Below are 21,410 nucleotides of genomic sequence, written 5' to 3'. Positions count from 1 at the left end.
TCTGTGAGGTCAGAGACAGAGCATGAGCTGCGGAGAAGTCGGTTAGGTGGAGTCTCACTGGGGAGACCCAGGCAGACTGGAGAGCAGGGAAAACTGTGGACTTTTAGGTTTGGGTAGACAGGCAGACCCAGCAGAGGCCTGTGGGTAATCTGCCTGACTAAAAAGCTTGTGGTGAAACTGAGGAGGAACATCCAGCTGTCAGAGCTCTGTGGAGGTCCTTGAGAGAGACAATGAGAGACCCAGTACATGCTGGGTGGTGGGTGGTCCAGCTGGTGGAGTCTCGGAAGAGGTGCTGGCTGGGCAGTGGGCTGCCTGTCAGAGGTAGATGGGCAAAGGACGGGGGTCCCAGATGTGGGGATACAACGTGGGGTCAATGTGAGGTAAAGATAAGGAGCCCAGGTTCTAGAATGAGGAGTGGCCAAATTAACATTTAGTCACCTCTTGGTCATCTGAGGTTTCTGGAATATGTGAGATCTAGGTTTGTAGGTATGTAGGGGAACAAGGGACATATGATTGTCTAGAGTGATGTCCCAGGAGCTCTTTATAAGGAAGATTCCCAATGATGGCAATGTAACTGCCCTGACCTCAAGGTTTATTTTGGATGAAAGCGTCCTAGGGTTGGAGGGAAAATTTTTAGTTCTCTATTTGGAAGGGTACAAATTAAGTAGGAACAAAATCATTCTCAAGTAAGTTTGACTGTGTGGTGATGTATTGTGTCCCCCAATATATTGTGCACAAAATAAAGTGTATCTGAGAGATCAGAATAGCAGGAAGAAGCCAGCCACATTCTTAACCACTTGGAGATCCTCAGCCAAAGAGACCTACTTCCTGTATACCCACACCTTTCTGTCTGAATCTTACTTCCTCTCTCTGCTCAGTTATATCACTTCCTGTCTGTCTGTACAGACCTCCAGATCTCTGCGGTTAGAGCTGTAATTAAAGGCTTGTGTCACCATGCCTGGCTCGGTTCCTGGTATTTCCTTAAACTCACAGAGATCCAGACTATCCCTGCCTCCTGAGTAACAAGATTAGAGGCTTGTGCTGCTACCATTGCCTGAACTCTATGTTTAGTATAGTGGCAGGCATTTTCCTCAGATGCTCAGATAAACTTTATTAGGGTGCACAATATATTGGGGGACACAATACATCACCACAGGACAGTTGTCAAAGAACAGACAGCTCTTGTCTGCTAAGACAGAACAGAGAGAGGAGGCACAGTTCAATTCCTTAATGACACCACAATTGTCACCACCATGTCCTTACATATGAAATGGGAATATTGTGTAAGATGGATTAAAAAACAGAAGAGCAGCTTCTGGTCTGTAGTAAATCCTGACAAATATGTGTTAGCAATGGTTTGTGCAGTGAATGCTCAGGCTGTGTCAGCCAGTAGGGGCGTGGTCACCTAGGTCCCTGGAGGCACCCTGATTGCTGTCCAGGAACTCAAGCAGTTGTTGGTGTCACTGAGCTAAGATGGTGTTCCATGGTTCCTGGTGTGTCCTGGCTGTCTGTCTTCTGTCCTGGGAGCTGGGGGTTCTGGTCCACCAGTCAGAATCACGGCCAATAGGTCTTTTACTCTTGTATAACAGCGGTGAGTGAAACATGGATTGGCAAAGAGCAGGCAGCCCTCTTCCTTTCCCCATCTGGGTTCACATCTGCAAAGCCACAGCTGGAAGGCTCAAGGATAGAGATGCTGCAGCTCTTGCCTTTCCAAAGGTTTTGGATTTGGGGACTGCTGTGCACTGGAAGGGAGGGAGCCAGGTGTCTCTGGGTGAGAGCTGGGGAAGAGCTATTCACTGCTGGGTTCATGCTGTCTTGAGAGAGAGACGGAGACAGAGAGAGAGAGAGAGAGACAGAGAGAGAGAGAGAGAGAGAGAGAGAGAGAGAGAGAGAGAGAGAGAGAGAGAGAGAGAGAGAGAGAGAGATCATTCCTTTAAACCAAACAAAGTGGCACAAGCCAGGAATCCCTGCATTCAGGAGACAGAACAGGACGATCCTAGTTTGAGGTCAAGGTGACACACATCGTCAGACCCTGTCAGAAACAAACTAAAATTGGATTCAGTTTTTGGCCCTCCTTAATTTAAGGGTCTTTATTGTTGTTTGTAGTTTTTTTTTTTAGTTTTGGCTTTTAAATTCGTTTTTTTAAATGAAATTTAATTTTGCCTGTGTGTGTGTCTGAGTTTGTGTGTATGTGTGTGTGTGTGTGTGTGTGTGTGTGTGTGTGTGTGTGTGCAGAAGTCACCACATGTGGAGGTCTAAGGACAGTTTTTGGGAGTCAGCTCTCTCCTTCTCCTATGTGGGTCCCAGGGATGGAACTCAGGTCATTGTCTTGGCAGCAGGTGTCTTTACCCATTCCAGCATGATAGAGCCTTGTGTACTTGCTTCTTTAATCCCCTACAATGCATTGAAACCTAGAATGTTCTATGTAGTTAAGGATAACCTTGGTCTCCTGTTCCTCTTACCTGTACATATCAGGGACTATGGGAGTCCAGCCTCTCAATAGTCTCCTCCCAGGGTCCGGGAAGAATCTACAACCAGTTGATAATTAATCTTTGATGTAATGAAATGAATCTATGTACACGAAACTCCTTAGTCCATACACTTTATTCTCTGAGTCAGTTCTCTCTCTACACAGCTTCTATTCTGCTCTCATGCCTAGCTCCTTTCTTGCCTGATTTCTCTCTACATTTATCTCTTTCCCCTCTAGGTTCCATCTTAATTCCTTCATCTAGTTCTGCCCCATCTAGGTTCTCATCCATCTAGTTCTTTCCCATATCAGCTCTTGTTCTTGTTCTTTCTCAGCGTGTTCTTTCCCATCTGACTCTTCCTCATCTTCCATCGTGTTCCTCTAGTACTCTCTTTTAGCCCTTCAATCTTGTTCTTCCCATCTTGTCCATTTCTCTCCAGTTCTTACCCATCTAGTTCTTCTGTTCTCTTTTCTCTGTCTTGTCCTCAAGTTCTCTAGTTAAAATCCTCCTTCTTCCTCTCAGTTCTCTGACTCTCTCAGTTCTCCCCAAGTCTCTCAGGAATCCAGTTATAAACCCAAGCAATAGCAATCCTCTCACAGAGCAAGGTCACCAGGCTTCAATTCTTACAGGGTCATAAAGGCAGGTAAGAATTTTCCTCAAGCAGTGACCACCAGGCTTTCTTTTACAACCCAAAAGCAGAATGGTAAAGGAGGAGGTCAATAGAGAGCTAATGATCAGTTAGTATATCAAGAAGGGGATGTATATGCTCAGTCTACATTCCTAGAAGTGGTTAGGTAAGAAGTTAGGAGTCTATTAGTAAGGTTGTATAAGAAAGGAGGGTCTCACCCTAAATTGCACAAGAAATAAAGCTATCCCCCTGACCTAGGAGACAGGTGTTGTTTCGTTTGACCTTGGATGCTTAATAGGCATTTTAGATAAATACACTGTTAGGAGTTCTTGGAAGCACACAAGAAAACCATTTTAGGAACTAGCTAGTATATATACAAAAGCTAAATATCATCAAGACTTCTTAAACCATAGCTTGACTTTTGGAGAAGACGTTGACTTTTCCAAGTAGTAGCTTTTGTGATAGTAGCTGGATTCCATTCCATTTTCCAGCAGCTTGTAGCCTCCTCCTCCCAAGTACTGGGATACAGTCATGTGTTACTATGCCTGGCTAATTTGATTTTTGAAGACAGAGTCTCATGTAGCCCAGGTTGTCCTTAATTTGATTTTTAGTCAAGGATGACATTTTTCCCCCATTTCTTTCTCTTATTGTATTATGTTTCAGTATTTATTTTAAGACAGGGTGCCACTATCTAGCCAAGGCTGTCTTGGAGCTCACTATGTAGTCCAGGATAGGCCCAAATCTGTCAAGATCCTGTTGCCTTCACGTTCTGAGTGCTGGGATTGCAGAAGTCTCTCCTCAAGTGTCCCTAAGGTGACCTTGAACTCCTGATGTCCTTTTTTCCAAGTTTTTAGGTACAAAATATATGCCACAATGCCTTGCTCTTTTTTTTTGCTTTTAGAATTAGTAGCACTTAGTTTCAAAACCAGGCTCAGATGTAATCCAGACTGACTCTGACCTCAGGATTCCCTTGTCACACCTCTGGAGTGCTGGGATTAAAGGAACGTGATGCACACCCAGCTTTTGATTTAGTAAATCTGTTGCCCTTTTCAAATGAACCTCTGGGAAGTGTTACAGAGGTATTTTCAATAGTTGGAAATTTATTTCACAGCCACTGGCCTCTGGCTTGAATTTCAAATCCTGTCCTGGGGTAAGGTCACCCCAGGAGTGACTGTGCCAGGAGTGAGGACACCTCAGCTTCTGGAGGTGGAGCTGACAGTGAGGAAACAGCCCAGGAGAGAGACATGAGGGAACATCCTGAGGGGTGGAGGAGGTCAGGAGAGTTCAGAGTCCTGGAAGCCAGTGAAGAAAATGTTCCCTGAAGAAGGAAACAAGTCAAGAGTGAGGGCTGACACCTGCAGCCCCAGGGCTAGGGGAGCAAAGGAAGGTAGATGGCTGCAAGTTCAAGGCCAGTAGTGAGATTCTAGTGAGTTCCTGCACCTTCTGCAGTGATAGCCCAACTCAAAAACAAACAACAACAAAAACCCAAGCAACAACAGCAAAAGGAAGACAGGAGGTCAATAGACCACAGGTAGAGGCTCCATCAGGAGCAGTATGGGAACTGATTATTGGACTAGCCATGTGAAGACCTGTTTCCATCTTGACAGAAGCAGTTTGATGCTGATCTTTTTGGAATGGGTTAAAGAAAACCACAGAGAGTAATTACAGTCGGGGAATATGGACAGCTCCTGCAAGGCTGCTTCAGACCCCAGCGCTGGAGCCAGGCTCACAGAGGATGTGAGATGGATGCTGCCCTCTCCAGCTCTCAGGCTGTCACTGAGCAGAGCTATGTTGTTCTGGAATGTCTGTGGTGCAGGGTAAAGATTCACCAGAGCAGAACTGGCATTAGAGTTTTAATGAAGAACAGACTCTGTGGACAGAGACACAGCAGGCTGGTTCTGAGAGAGAGAATTGCACCCAGCAGGAGTGGGGCACTTTCACCACAGTTGAGAACAGTTACCTGCCCCTGTAGATGTAACCAACCGTCTTATTAAATAAGAAACACAGAAACAATGTAAAAGAGAAAGCCAAGAGGTCAGAGCTCAGAGCTAAAATCTCACCCTTCCTCCTGCTGTCCCAGCTTCGCGAAAAGAGACCTACCTCCTGTCGGTTCGTATTTTTAAAGTATGTTGTTCTGCCTTCTCATTGGTTGTAAACCCAAACACATGACTGCCTCGTCACTGTCTGAATGTACAGCCCCCTAGGTCTTAAAGGCATATGTCTCCAATGCTGGCTGTATCCCTGAACGCACAGAGATCTTATGGGATTAAAGGCGTGTGCTGCCACCGCCACACTCTTGCTATGGCTCTAATAGCTCTGACCCCCAGACAACTTTATTTATTAACATACAATCAAATTAATATTTCAGTACAAATCAAAATAATATTTCAATACAATTAGATTACCACCACATTTCCCCTTTTCTATTTTAATAAAAAGAAAAAAAGCAAAAGGTTATGACTAACAAAAGAAAAACTATATACAAAAGTACAATAACTATATACAATATATACAAGTAATAAATACCTAAACAGGTATTTGACAAATCAGAGAAAATAATTCCATTATCTATCCTATTTTGGTAAATCCAAGATGTATCTAATGTACTTTCTATCCTAATTAATGTTCAACTATAACTAACTAATCTTCAACCATAACTAACTAATCTTCAACTCCCTCAGAGACCCAAGAAGGGAATAATAGTAGCTAACAAAAATAAAAACAGGAAGTGCATGCAAGCAACTTCCAAAAAAAATTTTGTGAGTTGACAGAAACAGCCAGCTGCCTGGGCAGTCACCTGAGGTTTCTCCGCAGTGTTGGGGCATCATCTTCAGCCTATAGGCTTAGTGTATCTGACAGACTCATTTGTGAAGTAGGATGTACACAAGGTCAACAGTTCAACCTCACATTGGGTGAGAGCAGTCCACGTACCAGAAACACCTGAATTCCACTAGTGTCCTGTCATGATTCAGGATTTTAAATTCTGGAAATTGTTGACAGTTTTTTAATTCAGCTGTCCATTCTTCTTGGCTGTGTATATATGGCTTCATCTCAGCATCCCCTTCTTCTCCACATCCCTCTATTAAATGCCGGTCTACTTTTGAGAGGCATGAGCTTTCAGCTGCTGTTCCATTGTACAACAGAATCCATCGGCCCTCTGCCTGTTAAGCTGCCTTCGAAGAAAAGGGCACCGTACCTTTTCCGGATGCGAAGGCCACTTCAGGGATGGGGCCATATTGTCCTGGCCTCAGAAGATGCCTTTTGATAAAGCCATAACCACACTTGTTTTGGCAAGAATCAGTAGTCCCTTGTTTCGTGATCTGTCTGTCCATTTTGTCCTGTTGATTCGAGGATACTTTGTTGTCCAGTGGCTAACTTTTGCCAGAATGAAAGTTGACTCCATATGCAGTTTCTTCAATGCCCATATTTTCTCTAAAGTAGATTGGTACTGCCAGGAGCCGACATGTCTCAAAAAAGAAAAATTTTCTAAGTTATTAAAACATTTTAAATGCCATATTCTGTAGATCTCTGAAGGGTTTGAAGATGACCTGTCTAAAACATCTCTGCTCAATTTTTAAAACATATCTAATATGACTACAAGTTCTATGATAATGTCTAACTACTAGCTTTCATTTCTTTATATCCTAATAGTTGATAATAATAACATTCAAGGATCAGAAATTTGCATTACATTGTTAAATGGATGGAATAAATACAATTAGAAATATACATATAGCATTTTCTAACAATATCAGTTTCAAATTTGTGTACAATATAAAACAATTCAATCCAATGTAAAGTATTTAAAACTAGTAATTGTCTTTTTCTTTTCTTTCTTTCTCTTTTTTTTTTTTTTTTTTAAACAAGAACTTTAAATCTAATCTCCTTTGCTTAGCCTTTTTCCTAACCCTTGACAATAACTTGTAACCAACCCCCCTAAATACTGAAAATTATCCCAGACCCAAAACCCATTAAAAAGACCAAAAAACCACCCGCCCCACACCACCTCTTTGGGAATGTGGGCGTCGTATTCTTAAAATTGCTTCCTGCTGGGTATGGGCGAAGTTTTCTTTATCCTGAAAGAAAAATTTTAGGTTAATTGTCAAATTCTAGGAGAGGTAACTATATCCTTCATTATCCAGTCTGTGTATAATGCCAAAGTTGAGGGTTTATCTCAAGTCCTTATTCAAGTAGTCTTTGAGACTGGATCATCTCAGCTAGTCATCTCAAATTTGCTCTGAGCACCTTGTAGTTCAAAGCTGATCTATGGATGATGTTTGTCAGCTTAATGATATTATTATTGTCCACGTGGAATTGTTGTTGTTGTGGGGCCCCATCTTCTTTCTGGAGACTTCAGTTGATGTTAGGCCTGGCCATGATTTCCTGCAGAAAACTGATAAGAGACTCGAACACAAAAACATATATATGCAGCTAGCCTTTTTTCTAGAATTAGTTAGTACTCTATGTGACCATTCATATCTTAACAAAGTTTAAAATGTATATATATATATTAATCTTGTAAATTTTGATATAAAATTTATACTTTGAGAAAAGTTTAAAGAATCAGAATAGAATCAAAGAGTTGAGATTAGTAATAGAATAGTCCCTTAATTAATTTTGCTTTTGTCCTGTACCATAGCAGAAGATGGCTCTTATTCTGGCATGATACAGGGAGTTTGCATTTTCCTTTTAACAACATGCTTGATTTTAAAGAAGGAGAGAGCCATTCTCCAACTCCAAAGTCAGCTTTAAATTTTAATTGAACTGGGACTGTTAGAAGACCAATAGTGTTAAATCTTTAGAGAAAAGCAGAAACAAACATTTAGGAAGACATAAAATTTTTTTTTTTAGATAATATATACCCATACACCGTTTCACTCTGTTTCTTGGGATAGATGATTTGTCCCTTTTCTTCAGTTGTCTCATTTGTCCAGTGTTCTTCAGATTCCTTAACCTTCATTCTCCTAAAAGACAAAAACAAAAACTTTTCCCCAAGACTAATTTTGGGGATGTTCCTTTTTGGCAAGTTATTATCTGATGAAATGAAAAGGCATGTTTTATTGATACAAGTTAGTTTAAATTGGATGTTCATGCTGGTTGATGAACTATCACCTCCTCTAATTAAGAGGTCTCTCGTTCAAATCGAACCTTTATCAATTTTGATGGTACCCACAGCTTATCTTCTCCTGTAGAAACAAAAGCAAAACCACGTCCCCAATGTAATACATACCCTGGTTTCCATTCTGAGGTCAGCACATCCTTAAAGTATATAGGCTGATTTAATTCTGTAGTTTTTTCTATTATCCAATGTCTCTCTGCAGCTGTTGTTCCTTTCTCATTGGCATTCAGAAAATTCAAAGTTAGAAGAGCATTATGCAGTCTATTTCTGGGGGTTTTTGTTACCCATTTCTGTTTATTTAGCATATCCTTTAGAGTTCTGTTTGATCTTTCTATAACTGCTTGACCTGTAGGATTATGTGGTATGCCTGTAATATGCTTTATATTGTAATAAGCAAAAAACTGTTTCATTTTAACAGAGACATATGATGGAGCATTGTCAGTTTTGATTTGTGCAGGTATACCCATGATGGCCATAACTTCTAGCAAATGAGTGATTACAGAATCAGCTTTTTCAGAACTCAAAGCAGTTGCCCATTGAAATCCTGAATAAGTATCGATAGTGTGGTGTACATATTTCAATTTTCCAAATTCTGCAAAGTGAAACACGTCCATCTGCCAGATTTCATTTCTCTGAGTACCCTTTGGGTTACATCCTGCTGGTAATGGCGTCTGATTGTAGAAGGAACAAGTAGGACATTTCTTTATTATTTCTTTGGCTTGTTGCCAGGTTATGGAAAAATCCTTTTTTAAACCTTTACTATTGACGTGATGTTTTTTATGAAATTCTGAGGCCTCCAGCACATTTCCTATCAATAATTTATCAATCTCATCATTGCCTTGTGCTAGAGGGCCTGGCAGACCAGTATGGGATCGAATATGAGTTATATATAAAGGATGATTCCTTTTCCTGATTGTATCTTGTAATTGAATAAATAGTGAAGTTAATTCTGAAGCATCAGGGATAAATTCTGCAGTCTCAATATGTAACACCACTCTTTCAGCATACTGAGAGTCAGTTACTATGTTGAGAGGTTCTGAAAAATCCATTAATACCAACAGAATAGCATACAATTCTGATTTTTGCACTGAATTATACGGACTTTGAACCACTTTACTTAAATTTTCTGATTTGTAACCTGCCTTTCCTTCTTTGTTGGCATCTGTATAAAATGTACGAACTCCAGATATGGGTTTTTGCCGTACAATTCGAGGCAAGATCCAATCAGCTCTCTTTATAAGATCAATTCTATTGCTTTTGGGATATTTGCTGTTAATTTCTCCCAAAAAATTACTGCAAGCTCTTTGCCAAGGTTCACTTTCTGTCCATAATTTTTCAATGTCCTCCTTAGTTAATGGTACGACAATTTCTGCTGGGTCTATTCCTGCTAATTGACGAAGTCTCAATTTTCCTTTGTAAATCAAGTCAGAGATTTTTTCCACATAAGTTTTTAATTTTTTATTTGGTTTATTTGGTAAAAATATCCATTCCAATATAATATCTTCCCTCTGCATTAATATTCCAGTAGGAGAACGCCTAGAAGGTAAGATAACCAAAATGCAATCCAGCTTTGGATCAATACGATTCACGTGTCCTTCATGCACTTTCTTTTCTACCAAGGCTAATTCTTTCTCAGCTTCAGGTGATAATTCTCTTGGACTATTTAAGTCCTTGTCACCTTCTAAGGTTTTGAACAAATTAGTCAGTTCATCATTTTTTACCCCAACAATAGTTCGTAGATGAGAAATATCTCCAAATAATCTTTGAAAGTCATTAAGAGTCTGTAGTCTATCTCTCCGAATTTGCACCTTTTGGGGTCTAATTTTTTGTAGCTCTATTTTATATCCTAAATAATTAATAGAATCTCCTCTTTGTATCTTTTCAGGAGCAATTTGTAATCCCCAGCGAGGCAAAATTTTCTTTACTTCTTCAAACATTATTTCTAAAGTATCTGCATTTGAGTCAGCTAGTAAAATATCGTCCATATAATGATAAATTATAGATTTAGGAAATTTTTTACGTATCACTTCCAATGGCTGTTGTACAAAATATTGGCACAGAGTTGGGCTATTCAACATTCCCTGTGGGAGGACCCTCCATTGAAATCTTTTAACCGGTTGAGAATTATTATAAGTAGGCACTGTAAAAGCAAATCTTTCTCTGTCTTTTTCTTGTAAGGGTATTGAAAAGAAACAGTCTTTTAAATCAATAACTATGAGAGGCCATCCTTTTGGTAACAGAGTAGGCAAAGGCATCCCAGATTGTAGAGAACCCATTGGCTGAATTACTTTGTTAATTGCCCTAAGGTCTGTTACCATTCTCCATTTACCAGATTTCTTTTTAATAACAAATACAGGAGAATTCCAAGGGCTGGTTGATTCTTCAATATGCTGAGCATTTAACTGTTCTTCTACCAGCTCTTCTAAAGCCTGGAGTTTCTCTGTTGTTAAAGGCCATTGCTGGACCCATACAGGCTTGTCTGTTAACCATTTTAAAGGTAGAGCTGTTGGTGTCTTTGTAAGATCATCAGTTATTGTGCCCTGTTCTTGTATAATATGGATGGCTGGTGACCACTCATTAGAACAATATCTTCTAATATTTCTCTCAGTAACATGTGCTAGTTTATGATTTGTTTCTGAGATTGGAGGGATGTTAATCTGAGTATTCCATTGTTGCAACAAGTCTCGACCCCACAGGTTCATAGTTATGTTAGCCACATATGGTTTTAATTTTCCTCTCTGTCCTTCTGGACCTATACATTCGAGCCATCTTGCACTCTGTTTCACCTGAGATAATGTCCCAATTCCTAACAGTTGAACGTTTACCTCCTGAAGAGGCCAAGTTGGATGCCAAAATTCTGGTGCAATTATGGTAACGTCCGCACCTGTGTCTACCAGACCAGACAACAAAACACCATTTATTTTTATCGTTAATTTTGGTCTTTGTTCATTAATAGAAGTTTGCCAAAAAATTTTCTTTATGTTTTCTCCTGAATTTTCTATTCTCTCTGTTTCATCATTCTGACCAGCATGATTTATTCCAATAGGCATTTGGTTATTTAATCGCTCTCCAGAGCAGGCATTTCCTCTATGGCTGCCGGAAAGGTTTGAACTGGATTTGCACTGGGGGCCTGCCTGAGGCCCCTCTGGGAGTTTCCCGAAGACTGAGGCAAAGGATTACCCTGTCTGTCCTTTGTTGATCTACATTCGTTGGTCCAGTGTTTTCCCTTACCACACCTTCTGCATACTCCAGAAGGAAGGGGCATTCTGTTGCCATTGTTCCTTGAAGAAACATTGTTTCTGGAAATGACCTGTCTACAGTCCCTTTTCAAATGTCCTTGCTTTCCACATCCAAAACATCTAACACTCCTCAAACCTTTTGAAATTACTTCTCCTACCCATGTATCATCATGCTCATCAGCTTCAACATTAATTGTTTCTCTAATCCAATCTTCCATAGGTGCAGATCTTGCCCTTAATGGCCTGATTATTCTTTTGCATGCTGCATTCGCATTCTCAAAGGCCAAAGATTCAATTATTGCCTTACCAGCTTCTGAATCCGAGACCGTTCTCTTTACTGCTGAAGCCAGTCTTTGTAAAAAATCTGTAAAAGACTCTTTTGGGCCTTGCTTCACCTTTGTAAATGACTCAGATTTTTTTCCTGGTTCCTCAACTTTGTCCCATGCATTCAAGGCTGCCGTTCGACATAAAATTAGGGTTTGGACATCATATAAACATTGTGCTTGTGCTGAAGCATATTGGCCTTCGCCCATAAGCTGATCCTGGCAAACTTGTACTCCTTTATCCCTCCATTGTTTTTCTATGTTTTTAGCCTCCTCCTTAAACCAAGTCAGAAATTGAAGTCTCTGGCTGGGTTCCAGAACACCTTGTGCGAGGTCCCGCCAGTCCTGTGGTACTATCCTATTATATGTTGACCAAGTGTTTAACATTTGCTTTACATATGGGGAATGCATGCCATAAGATACTATTGCCTCCTTAAACCTTTTTAAATCCAACATTTCAATTGGAGCCCAAGTATTTTGTGTAGCCATTTGATCAGGCATCTGCTGTACTGTTACAGGATAAATTAAGGGTGACTCTGTGAAAACAGGCTTTCTTTCTGCAACCTTATGATCCCGACTTGAAACAACTTCACTGTTAATTTCTTCTGTCTGAATTTTTACAGGTTTAACAAGTTCTTCTAACGCTGTTATCCTGGCACTTAAATTGACTATCTTTTTAAATATTAAAATGTGGATTATTATAGTGATGAGGTGCATAATTCCACCAATACTAATATTATATAGTTGTTCCATTGCCAGACTGCCTAAAATTTCGAACAAAAACCAATTTTCTTCCAATGTACACATAAAACCCATTTGTTTTTTAATGTGGAAAAAAATTCTCTTTTAGATAGTTTCCTTTAAAATATCTGATATATTATGACTTACCAAATCTGCGTAGAACAGTAGAAATCCGAGGGGATTTTCAAAGCAGCCACCTAGTGTCCCAGGTGTAAATCCAGAGAGAGAGAGAGAGAGAGAGAGAGAGAGAGAGAGAGAGAGAGAGAGAACGCACAAGAAAGCGTAGCCGGCTAAAGCTTAAATGCAGCCACGTGTTCCCTCTTGTGCCGAGTCAAGGCTTGGGTCTGGCTTCCTTAAGCTCCGACCACGTGCGTTGGCTTTACAGGCAGGGCAGGTCTGAGTTGTTTGTAGCACCGGCTTTAGGCAAGCTGCTCACAGACCTAGGCCCGGGCTAGAAGTTGCTACCCGGACTAGGACGCCAGCAGCTTGGACTAAGAAGCCGATCGCTGCCGGCCGCCGTGTGCCGCCGCTGCCGCCGCCGCCGCCGCCGCCGCCGCCGCCGTGGGCCGCCTGCCGCCCTTGCGGGAAAGCGGACCTGCCGCCAAGCCAAGCAGTTTTTAATGGATTCTTGTCACGTTGGGCGCCAGATGTAGATGTAACCAACCGTCTTATTAAATAAGAAACACAGAAACAATGTAAAAGAGAAAGCCAAGAGGTCAGAGCTCAGAGCTAAAATCTCACCCTTCCTCCTGCTGTCCCAGCTTCGCGAAAAGAGACCTACCTCCTGTCGGTTCGTATTTTTAAAGTATGTTGTTCTGCCTTCTCATTGGTTGTAAACCCAAACACATGACTGCCTCGTCACTGTCTGAATGTACAGCCCCCTAGGTCTTAAAGGCATATGTCTCCAATGCTGGCTGTATCCCTGAACGCACAGAGATCTTATGGGATTAAAGGCGTGTGCTGCCACCGCCACACTCTTGCTATGGCTCTAATAGCTCTGACCCCCAGACAACTTTATTTATTAACATACAATCAAATTAATATTTCAGTACAAATCAAAATAATATTTCAATACAATTAGATTACCACCACATGCCCCCCTTCATTTTGCCCTCTGTGTACTTGTTTGAGTGACAAGGTGGGCAGCTCACTATTTGTCCACAGTGACTCCTGTCACACCAGGTGTCCATTTGGGGTGCAGGCTCTTTAAGCTCTAATTGTGTGTAAAGCAGCACAGGTCACTCTGTCAGGATCTGAGAAGCAGGGGAGTTGGTTTTCACTTTTAGCCTTTGCTTGTGTGAGCCTCAGGCACTTCATGTACCTCATCCTGGTCCTGGAAATCCTCCTGCTTCAGTCTTCTGAGTAATGAGATTACAGATTTGTGTCAACACAACTGCCTCCTACTTTGTTGTTTTTATTAATGTGATGAGCAGCTGAGAATAACCTTGACTTCTAATCCTCCTCTCTCTACCTGCCAGAGGCTGGGACCATGTGTGTGCTCCCCTTGCCCAGTTACACAGTCCTGGGGTCCTGCCCAGGGCCTGGTGCATGTTGGGAATGCTGTCATCAGAGCCACTTCTCCTGCCTCACATGGCCTTCTGCAGCTTGTTAGCACCTGACAGACAGAGCTACACAGGAAGTGTTCTTTTATCTGTTCCTGCTGAGGGGAAATTCATGGGACATCAGCTTCACCGTTTTCAGTGCCCAATTCGGTGGCCTTGAGCCTGTTCGCCAGCTGAGGCAACCATTGCTTCTCTCCAGTTTCAGAACTGTGAGCACCAGGCAAACCTCCACATGGGTGAAGTCATTCTTTCCTCCCCCTCCTCTCACTGCTGATAACCTCCCCCTATTCTTTATGCTGTGTGGTTTCTTATTCTAGACACAACAGGTCAAGGTGTGGATAATTTGTCTTTTGTGTGGGGTTATTGTATCGAACATGCTTTGAGGTTCATCCAGGTTGTAGCATGCTTCAGGACTTATTCCTGTTCATGGGTGAATAGTATTCCATATGACTATACCACAGGTTATTCATCCAGAAATGGACAATTGGGCTGTTTCTATCTTTTGCTATCACCAAAATACTTCTATCAACATTTGTTTAAGGTTTTATCTGGATGTATGTTTTCATTTTTCTTGAGTTTAATGTAGGAGTACAATTACTGGGTTATTTGATAATTATATGGTTAGTTACCTTTTAGGCAGTACCATACTTTTGCGCAAGGGTTGCATTGTTACTTTTCCACAGAAGTGGACAAGAATTCCTATTTCTTCATGTCCTCAAAGACTGTTTGGAGTCAGAACTTTGTTGTTTTAACTTGCATTTCATTAAAGACTGATGGATCTGTGGCCATTTCCTGTCTTCTTGGAGACAAGACGTTTCTTCCATTGACTTTTCCTTCTTTGTTTTTTTTTTTTTTTGAGATTTTGATGTTCTTAACATTTATTTATTATTTATTTATTTATTTAATATGTATGAGTGTTTTGCTTCTGTGATTGTCTCTGAACCATGTACATGCAGTACCCACAGAGGTCAAAGGAATGTTTTATATTCTCTTTAATTGTTTCAGACAGCTGTGAGCTACAATGTGGGTGCTGGGTGGAGCAGTCAGTGGTCTTAACAGCTGGGCTATTTCTAAGGCTCTATTTATTTATTTTGAACACCTCTGCCTTTTGAATATGAAAGAAAGGCATTCACCACCATGCATATTTATTTACATTTTCAATTCCAACAGTGGCTGTAGAGATGGCTGATTAGTCAAGAGCATTAGATGTTCTTGCAGAGGACCCAGATTGGCTTCCCAGTACCCACATGGCAGCTTACAACTGCCTGTGCCTCCATCTCCATAGGATGCACCCCCCTCTCCTTGACTCTTCAGGTACCAGGCACACAGGTAGTGCACATACACAAATGGAGAAAACCACTCACACACAGAAAATTAAAAAAAAAAATCTTTCAACTTTAAAGTGTGTGTCTGTCTATCTATCTGGATCTCTTGTATGCAGGTGCCCAGATGACAGAAGAAATAGTTGAACCCATTCTTGGAGTCAGAGATGTTTGTGAGTCACCAGACCTTAGTACTGGGCTTGGGACCTCTGCAAAAGAATAACACAACTTAACAACTCAACTATCTCTTCAGTCTACCTCACCCCCCTTCCCCCGCCCCCCCAAACAATTTGTTAATTATACTATTTGTTTTCCTAAGCTGTAAGAATTCTTCATATCTTATGAATATTCAACTCAGACATATGTTTCACAAATATTCTCCTTTTTTTCTGGAGGCTGACCCCATCCACAAGCTTCCAGCTTCTTATACTGTGGGGTGAGACCCCATGGGGATTCTGAAACTGAATCTCAGTTGAGAATAACGTGGCAACAGTATTCTGAACACACAATAATCAAAAATTAATTCAAAATTAAAGGTGAAGTCAATGGAGTCCTTCTGGCAGTGTGTGCATCTCCTGCTCTACTGCAGCCTTGGTTCTGAACCCCAAACACATGCACTTTGCATTGTGCATGCTGTCCTGCATGAGTGCCAGCAAATGCTGCCTCAACACTCTGCTCAGGCTTCAGGCTACTGTATGTTATAAACTGTGATCTTTATTGTGCATACCGTGTTTATGCTCTAGTAGAAACAATGGTTTAATTACCAGAATCAAAAACTTTTAATATCTTCTTCAGAGTTTAAATACCAAGTTAATGTCTCTTTTTGTATTATGTTTCAATAGTGGATTTTAGAAGTCATTATTGGTGGAGCTGATAGGATGGCTCAGTGGTTCAGAGCACTGGAGGACCTGGGTTCAGTTCTCAGTACCCAAATGCCAGCCTACAATGCTTTCTAACTCCAGTTTCAGAGGACCTGAGTAACTCTTCTAGCCTCTGTGTTTACTGTACACAAGGGTTCGTAGGCATATATGTATATGTATGTATATATATATATATATCTATATGAAAAACACACTATATAAAAACTTATGTATTGCTTCATGAATTTTCATCGTTGCTTTTGTTGGCTAGAGGACCCCCTTGATACAGATGAAATGATGGTTGAATTGGAATCACCTCGAATTCATTTCTTACCCAAGGAGCTTTGGAAGAATGTGAAGGAGGTAACATGGCAGCTTGTTCCCTGAGAAGTTTGCTGAGGACTTTGATAGACGGTTCTCTTTGAATGCTTAGCCTTACAGACCATAACCCCACTGGTTTTGTTTTATTTTTTTTTGGGGGGGAGGGTAAATGCAGGATTCTGCTAAGTAGCCCAGGCTGGCCTGGAACTTGATCTCCCTGCCCCAGCCCCTGAGGGTTGGCATTGCAGACATGTGCCATCCTGCTCATGACTCTAACAGAGACAGGAGGGTCTCACCCTATATAAGTCACTTTTCTGTTGCTGTGATAAAAACACCACAATAACCAACTTATGTAGAGTTTGTATGGACTTAGGGTTCTAAAGGGATAAGAGTTCATCATGGCGAAAGACATGACATCAGGAGAGGGAAGGTGAGAGAGCACAGCTTCCAGTGCAGACAGGAAGCAGGGAGAGCAACCTGGAAGTGAGGCAAGGCTGTGAGTCCTTAAAGCCCACCCCAGTGATAGACTTCCTACAGCAAGGCTGCCCCTCCCCACATCATCCCCAAGAGCACACCACCTGGGGACCACCTGTTTAAATATCTGAGTCTATGGGGACATTCTCCTTCAAACCCCTTGGGACTTAAGTCAGTTCCCCTCTTAGAGAAGATGCCAGTTACCAACAGTGCCGCCTTTGATTTCTCACTGCTCCTGTTTTAGGATATGGAGAACAAGGACTTGAATGCCACTTCCAAAATGTGTGAGCTTCTTGCTAAGGATCCTAAATTTCAGCAAGGCTACATTGCTGTTACATTTTCCACAGGAGTCTACATCTTGTAAGTATCATTCTATTCCATGGCAGCACTTACACAGAATTGATGTTTCTTCTATTCCAATGAATTGACTGTAATGATTTGGATCCTCCTATAGAAATGAAAAGAAGTTACCTGTAAGATATCCCTGTGGAAGCATGTGGATTTTAATTCATTTTCTTTCAGTGCTTAAGTGCTTATGTGTGCGTGCATGCGTGTATGTGTGTGTGTGTGTGAACATGTTCCTCTGTGTGTGTGCACATATGTGAGCATAAGTGTGGAGGTCAGAATTTAATGTTGGGTGATTTCCTCACTTGCTCTCTACATTAAAATTTTATAATATAAAAAAATTCTATTTTTTATTAATTATGTGTATATGTTGGGGGGAGATTTGCATGGCACATATTCATGCAATGCCCATAGAGGCCAGAGGAGGGCTTCAGATCACCTCAAGCAGTAATTACAGGGGATTGTGAGCTACTCATGTGGTTGCTAGGAACTGACTTGTGTCCTCTGCAAGGGCACAAACACACTTAATCACTGAACCATCTCTCCAGCCCTCTAGTTTAAAATGTTTAAACTATATTTATTTATTTATTTAGTGTGTGCATGCTGATCAAAATGATGCTGATGCTGATGATTATAATGATGAGGATGAGGAGGACGTACATAAGTGAAGGTCTCTCAGTTAACCTGCAGTTCACTATTATGCTAAACTGCCTGATTCCAGCCCTGGAGACTCTCCTGTCTCTGCCTCCCCTGATCTGATTTCACAGATTACTGCTCTGCCTCGATTTTTGTCTTTTTTCTGGGGAACATGGAATCCAGGCTCAGCTGATCACACTTGCATGACAAACACTTCACTGATGAGCCATCCCCCAGCCTCTCTTGATTTATATTCTATGAGAGATTTGTGTTTGTATCTTTCCTTATGGGAGGAGGATCTGTAACTCTGTGGTTGGGGATACATGGTATATGAAATAGCTTAATCCGTGAAGTGACTGTTGATACATTCCAATCTGACCTTCAGAGCTGACAGTCACCTTTGATTTCTCCAGGAAGAGATGCCCAATAACACCCTTGATAGGTTTCGCCCTTGACGGCAGATAAACTTTAAGGTAATTCTTCTTTTTAAAAATTTGTTTTTAATATTGTATGTGTATTGGTGTTTTTTTCCCGTAATTCAATTCTAAGAGAATGTCTGATTCTCCCAAAGTGGAGTTACAGAGAGTTGTGAGCTGCCAAGTCAGTGATGGGAATCGAACTGAAGACCTCTGGAACTTACATATCTTAAGAACCTCAGCTCTCAACTGCTGAGCCTCCTTTCCAGCCCCTGCTTTCACTGTGTTATACATTGTTACCTTTTTTAACCCACACCCAACTGATACTTTTCATTCTATTTTTTTTTTAATAAATTTTGCTTTGTATCCCAGGCTGGCCTCAAACTCTGGCAACACTCCTGCCACGGCCTTCTGAGCGCTGGATTATAAGCATGTGCCATAGCACCCAGCACCCACTCATTTAAAGACAAAAAATGGTAGTTTGATTAGTAAACTAAGTCAGATCCCCTGAAGCTGGAGTACAGGAATCCAAGAAGCAAGTGTTGTGGTTGTTGGGATCCTAACTTGGGTCCTCTGGAAGAGCAGTGCAAACTCAACTACTAAACTATCTCTCCAGCCCCTTATATTATTTTCATTACATTTATTTATGTATTGTGTGTGGTCACACTTGTGCCATGGAGTGTTTGTGGAGGTAGAGGACATTAAGGGAGTCAGTTGTGTCTTTCTCCCATAGGTACACAGGCACTGAACTCAGGTTGTGACACTTGGCAGCAGCTGCCTTACCTGCTGTACCATCTCCACAGAGAGGAGTCCAGGATGTCTCCAAGTTACCAGTTTGAGCAACTGGCTGATTAGTATTGTCATTTCAAAGACAGGGCCAGGAGCTCTCGGGAGGAAAAGAGGGCATGTGTGTTTGTTTAGGCAGGCAGTTTGGTTGGCTAACTATTTGGGCTGTTTTTCAAGCAATGTAAAATATGTGTCTGATATTCAAGATGGTGACTGGGATGGACACATTCAGAAATGCATATATACATTAATATACATTACATATATAGTATATAATTAATCTTGTTTACCCTAACTTGTTGCTGGAGGGCTTCTCTCCAGGTTCCCCAAGCCCCGCAGTCCCACAATCCACGTATAAAATAATCACTCAGACGCTTATATCACTTATAAACTGTATGGCCGTGGCAGGCTTCTTGTTAACTGTTCTTTTATCTTAAATTAACCCATTTTTATAAATCTATACCTTGCCACGTGGCTGGTGGCTTACCGGCGTCTTTACATGCTGCTTGTCCTGGCGGTGGCTGCAGTGTCTCTCCCCTCAGCCTTTTGCTTCCCAGAATTCTCCTCTCTCCTTGTCCCACCTACTTCCTGCCTGGCAATCTACTTCCTGCCTGGTCACTGGTCATCAGTGTTTTATTTATATAGAGCAATATCCACAGCACTAACTTTTATTATGGGAAAATTACAAATATTTATAAAAGCAGAGAGTAATAGAATGAATATCTCCATATTAGTTATGTCTCTCCTTAACATTTGCTAGTTTTGGTCTGGTGAAATGACTCAGTGGATTAAAAGTGGTTGCCAGGCATCCTGCCCAGCTGACTTGGACTGTCAGATCCCTGGTAGAAGGACACACCAACTCCAGAAATTTGTCTCTGCCCTCCACACATGGGCCCTGGCACTCACATTCACACTCAATCTTATCCCATATTTCCAACTATTCTTCCCAGGGTCAGAGTAGTTTAGTGCAAAGTCCCCTATTGTGACTCATAAACACTTGTCAATTAAAGAGAAGAAGCATGTAAACTGGTGTGGTGGCATGTGTCCTTAATCCCAGCCCTAGGAGATGGAGACAGCAGAATCTGAAGTCAAGTTTAGCCTTGGCTGCTTAGCGAATTTGAGACTAGCCTGGAACATGTAAAACAATGACTCAAAAAAAAAAAAAACAAAAAAAACAAATCCCACAAATCAAAACAGTGACCCCAAGTCAGGTTTAGAAATATACTATTTTCGCTGGGCATTGGTGGCACTTACCTTTAATCCCAGTACTGGGGAGGCAGAGAGAGGCGGATCTCTGTGAGTTCGAGGCCAGCCTGGTCTACATTGAGATCCAGGATAGGCACCAAAAATACACCAAGAAACCCTGTCTCGGAAAAAAAAAAAAACACACATATATTCTATTTTCCACAGACCTTGATGCAAGTGTTTGATCCATGAGTTTGAGGACAGCCTGGTCCACTCAGTGAGTTCCTGCACAGCTAGAGCTACACACTGAGACCCTGTCTTGAACAAAAAGAGGGCTGGGGGTCTGGAAGGTGAGCTAGAGAGACGCTCAGTTGCTAATAACCTCTAACTGCTCTTGCAGAATGATGAAGCAACTTTCTGCGATCTCAAATCCAGTGATTTGTCCCAACCCACAGCAAGTGCAAAGCATCATGAACACAGCAGTGCTCTGCACCCCGTTGTGACTCTTGAGACACAACCTAACTGAAAAAGCCAACCCTGTCTGCAAAGAAGAACTAGCCACCTGCTTAAGCACACAGCCCCCTTCCTCTCTCCTCCTAGCTTGGTAAAAGGGTCCTAGTCTCTAAGAGAGGCATGCTTGCTCATGTGAGCTCTTCCCAGGTTCTCTGAAATAAACCTGCCTGCATTTGAGTCCAGTCCTCTGACATCTTTTTCCACATTGCTTCCTAACATAGTACTCAATCCCGGAAAGAGAACTTGGAGCAGGAGCCCATCTAGCAACCCAGGGAGCAGGTGCAGCAGCAGGGCACCCAGGGCTAACCCTTGATCCTGAGGTGTCCCTGAGGCAGTTCCACCCTGTGTCTGAGCCTCCCCTACTCCTTCCCACTCACCCTCCCCCTGCCTGCTCCTGGCATGGACACCTCTCCAAACACTTGGGCTTGTTTCTCCAACTGCTCCCTTGTTAATGCACCTGGCTCTTCTCTTG

At 41.7% G+C, this 21,410-nt stretch overlaps 1 protein-coding gene across 1 annotated transcript; it reads left to right on the top strand.

Annotated features, from left to right (window-relative positions):
* The first annotated feature begins 1,450 nt into the window (after positions 1–1,450).
* Positions 1,451–21,115, top strand: LOC121827645 (palmitoyl-protein thioesterase 1-like). Its single transcript, XM_042272677.2, has 5 exons — positions 1,451–1,591; positions 16,534–16,625; positions 17,302–17,417; positions 18,452–18,511; positions 20,826–21,115. Exons 1-4 carry the CDS (start codon positions 1,474–1,476, stop codon positions 18,501–18,503), a joined length of 378 nt encoding a protein of 125 aa, XP_042128611.1. The 5' UTR covers positions 1,451–1,473; the 3' UTR covers positions 18,504–18,511; positions 20,826–21,115.
* The last annotated feature ends 295 nt before the right edge of the window (positions 21,116–21,410 follow it).

Source organism: Peromyscus maniculatus, chromosome 2, assembly GCF_049852395.1.
Source record: "Peromyscus maniculatus bairdii isolate BWxNUB_F1_BW_parent chromosome 2, HU_Pman_BW_mat_3.1, whole genome shotgun sequence".
Lineage (NCBI taxonomy): Eukaryota > Metazoa > Chordata > Mammalia > Rodentia > Cricetidae > Peromyscus > Peromyscus maniculatus.
This window is presented reverse-complemented; position numbering and strand designations above follow the sequence as displayed.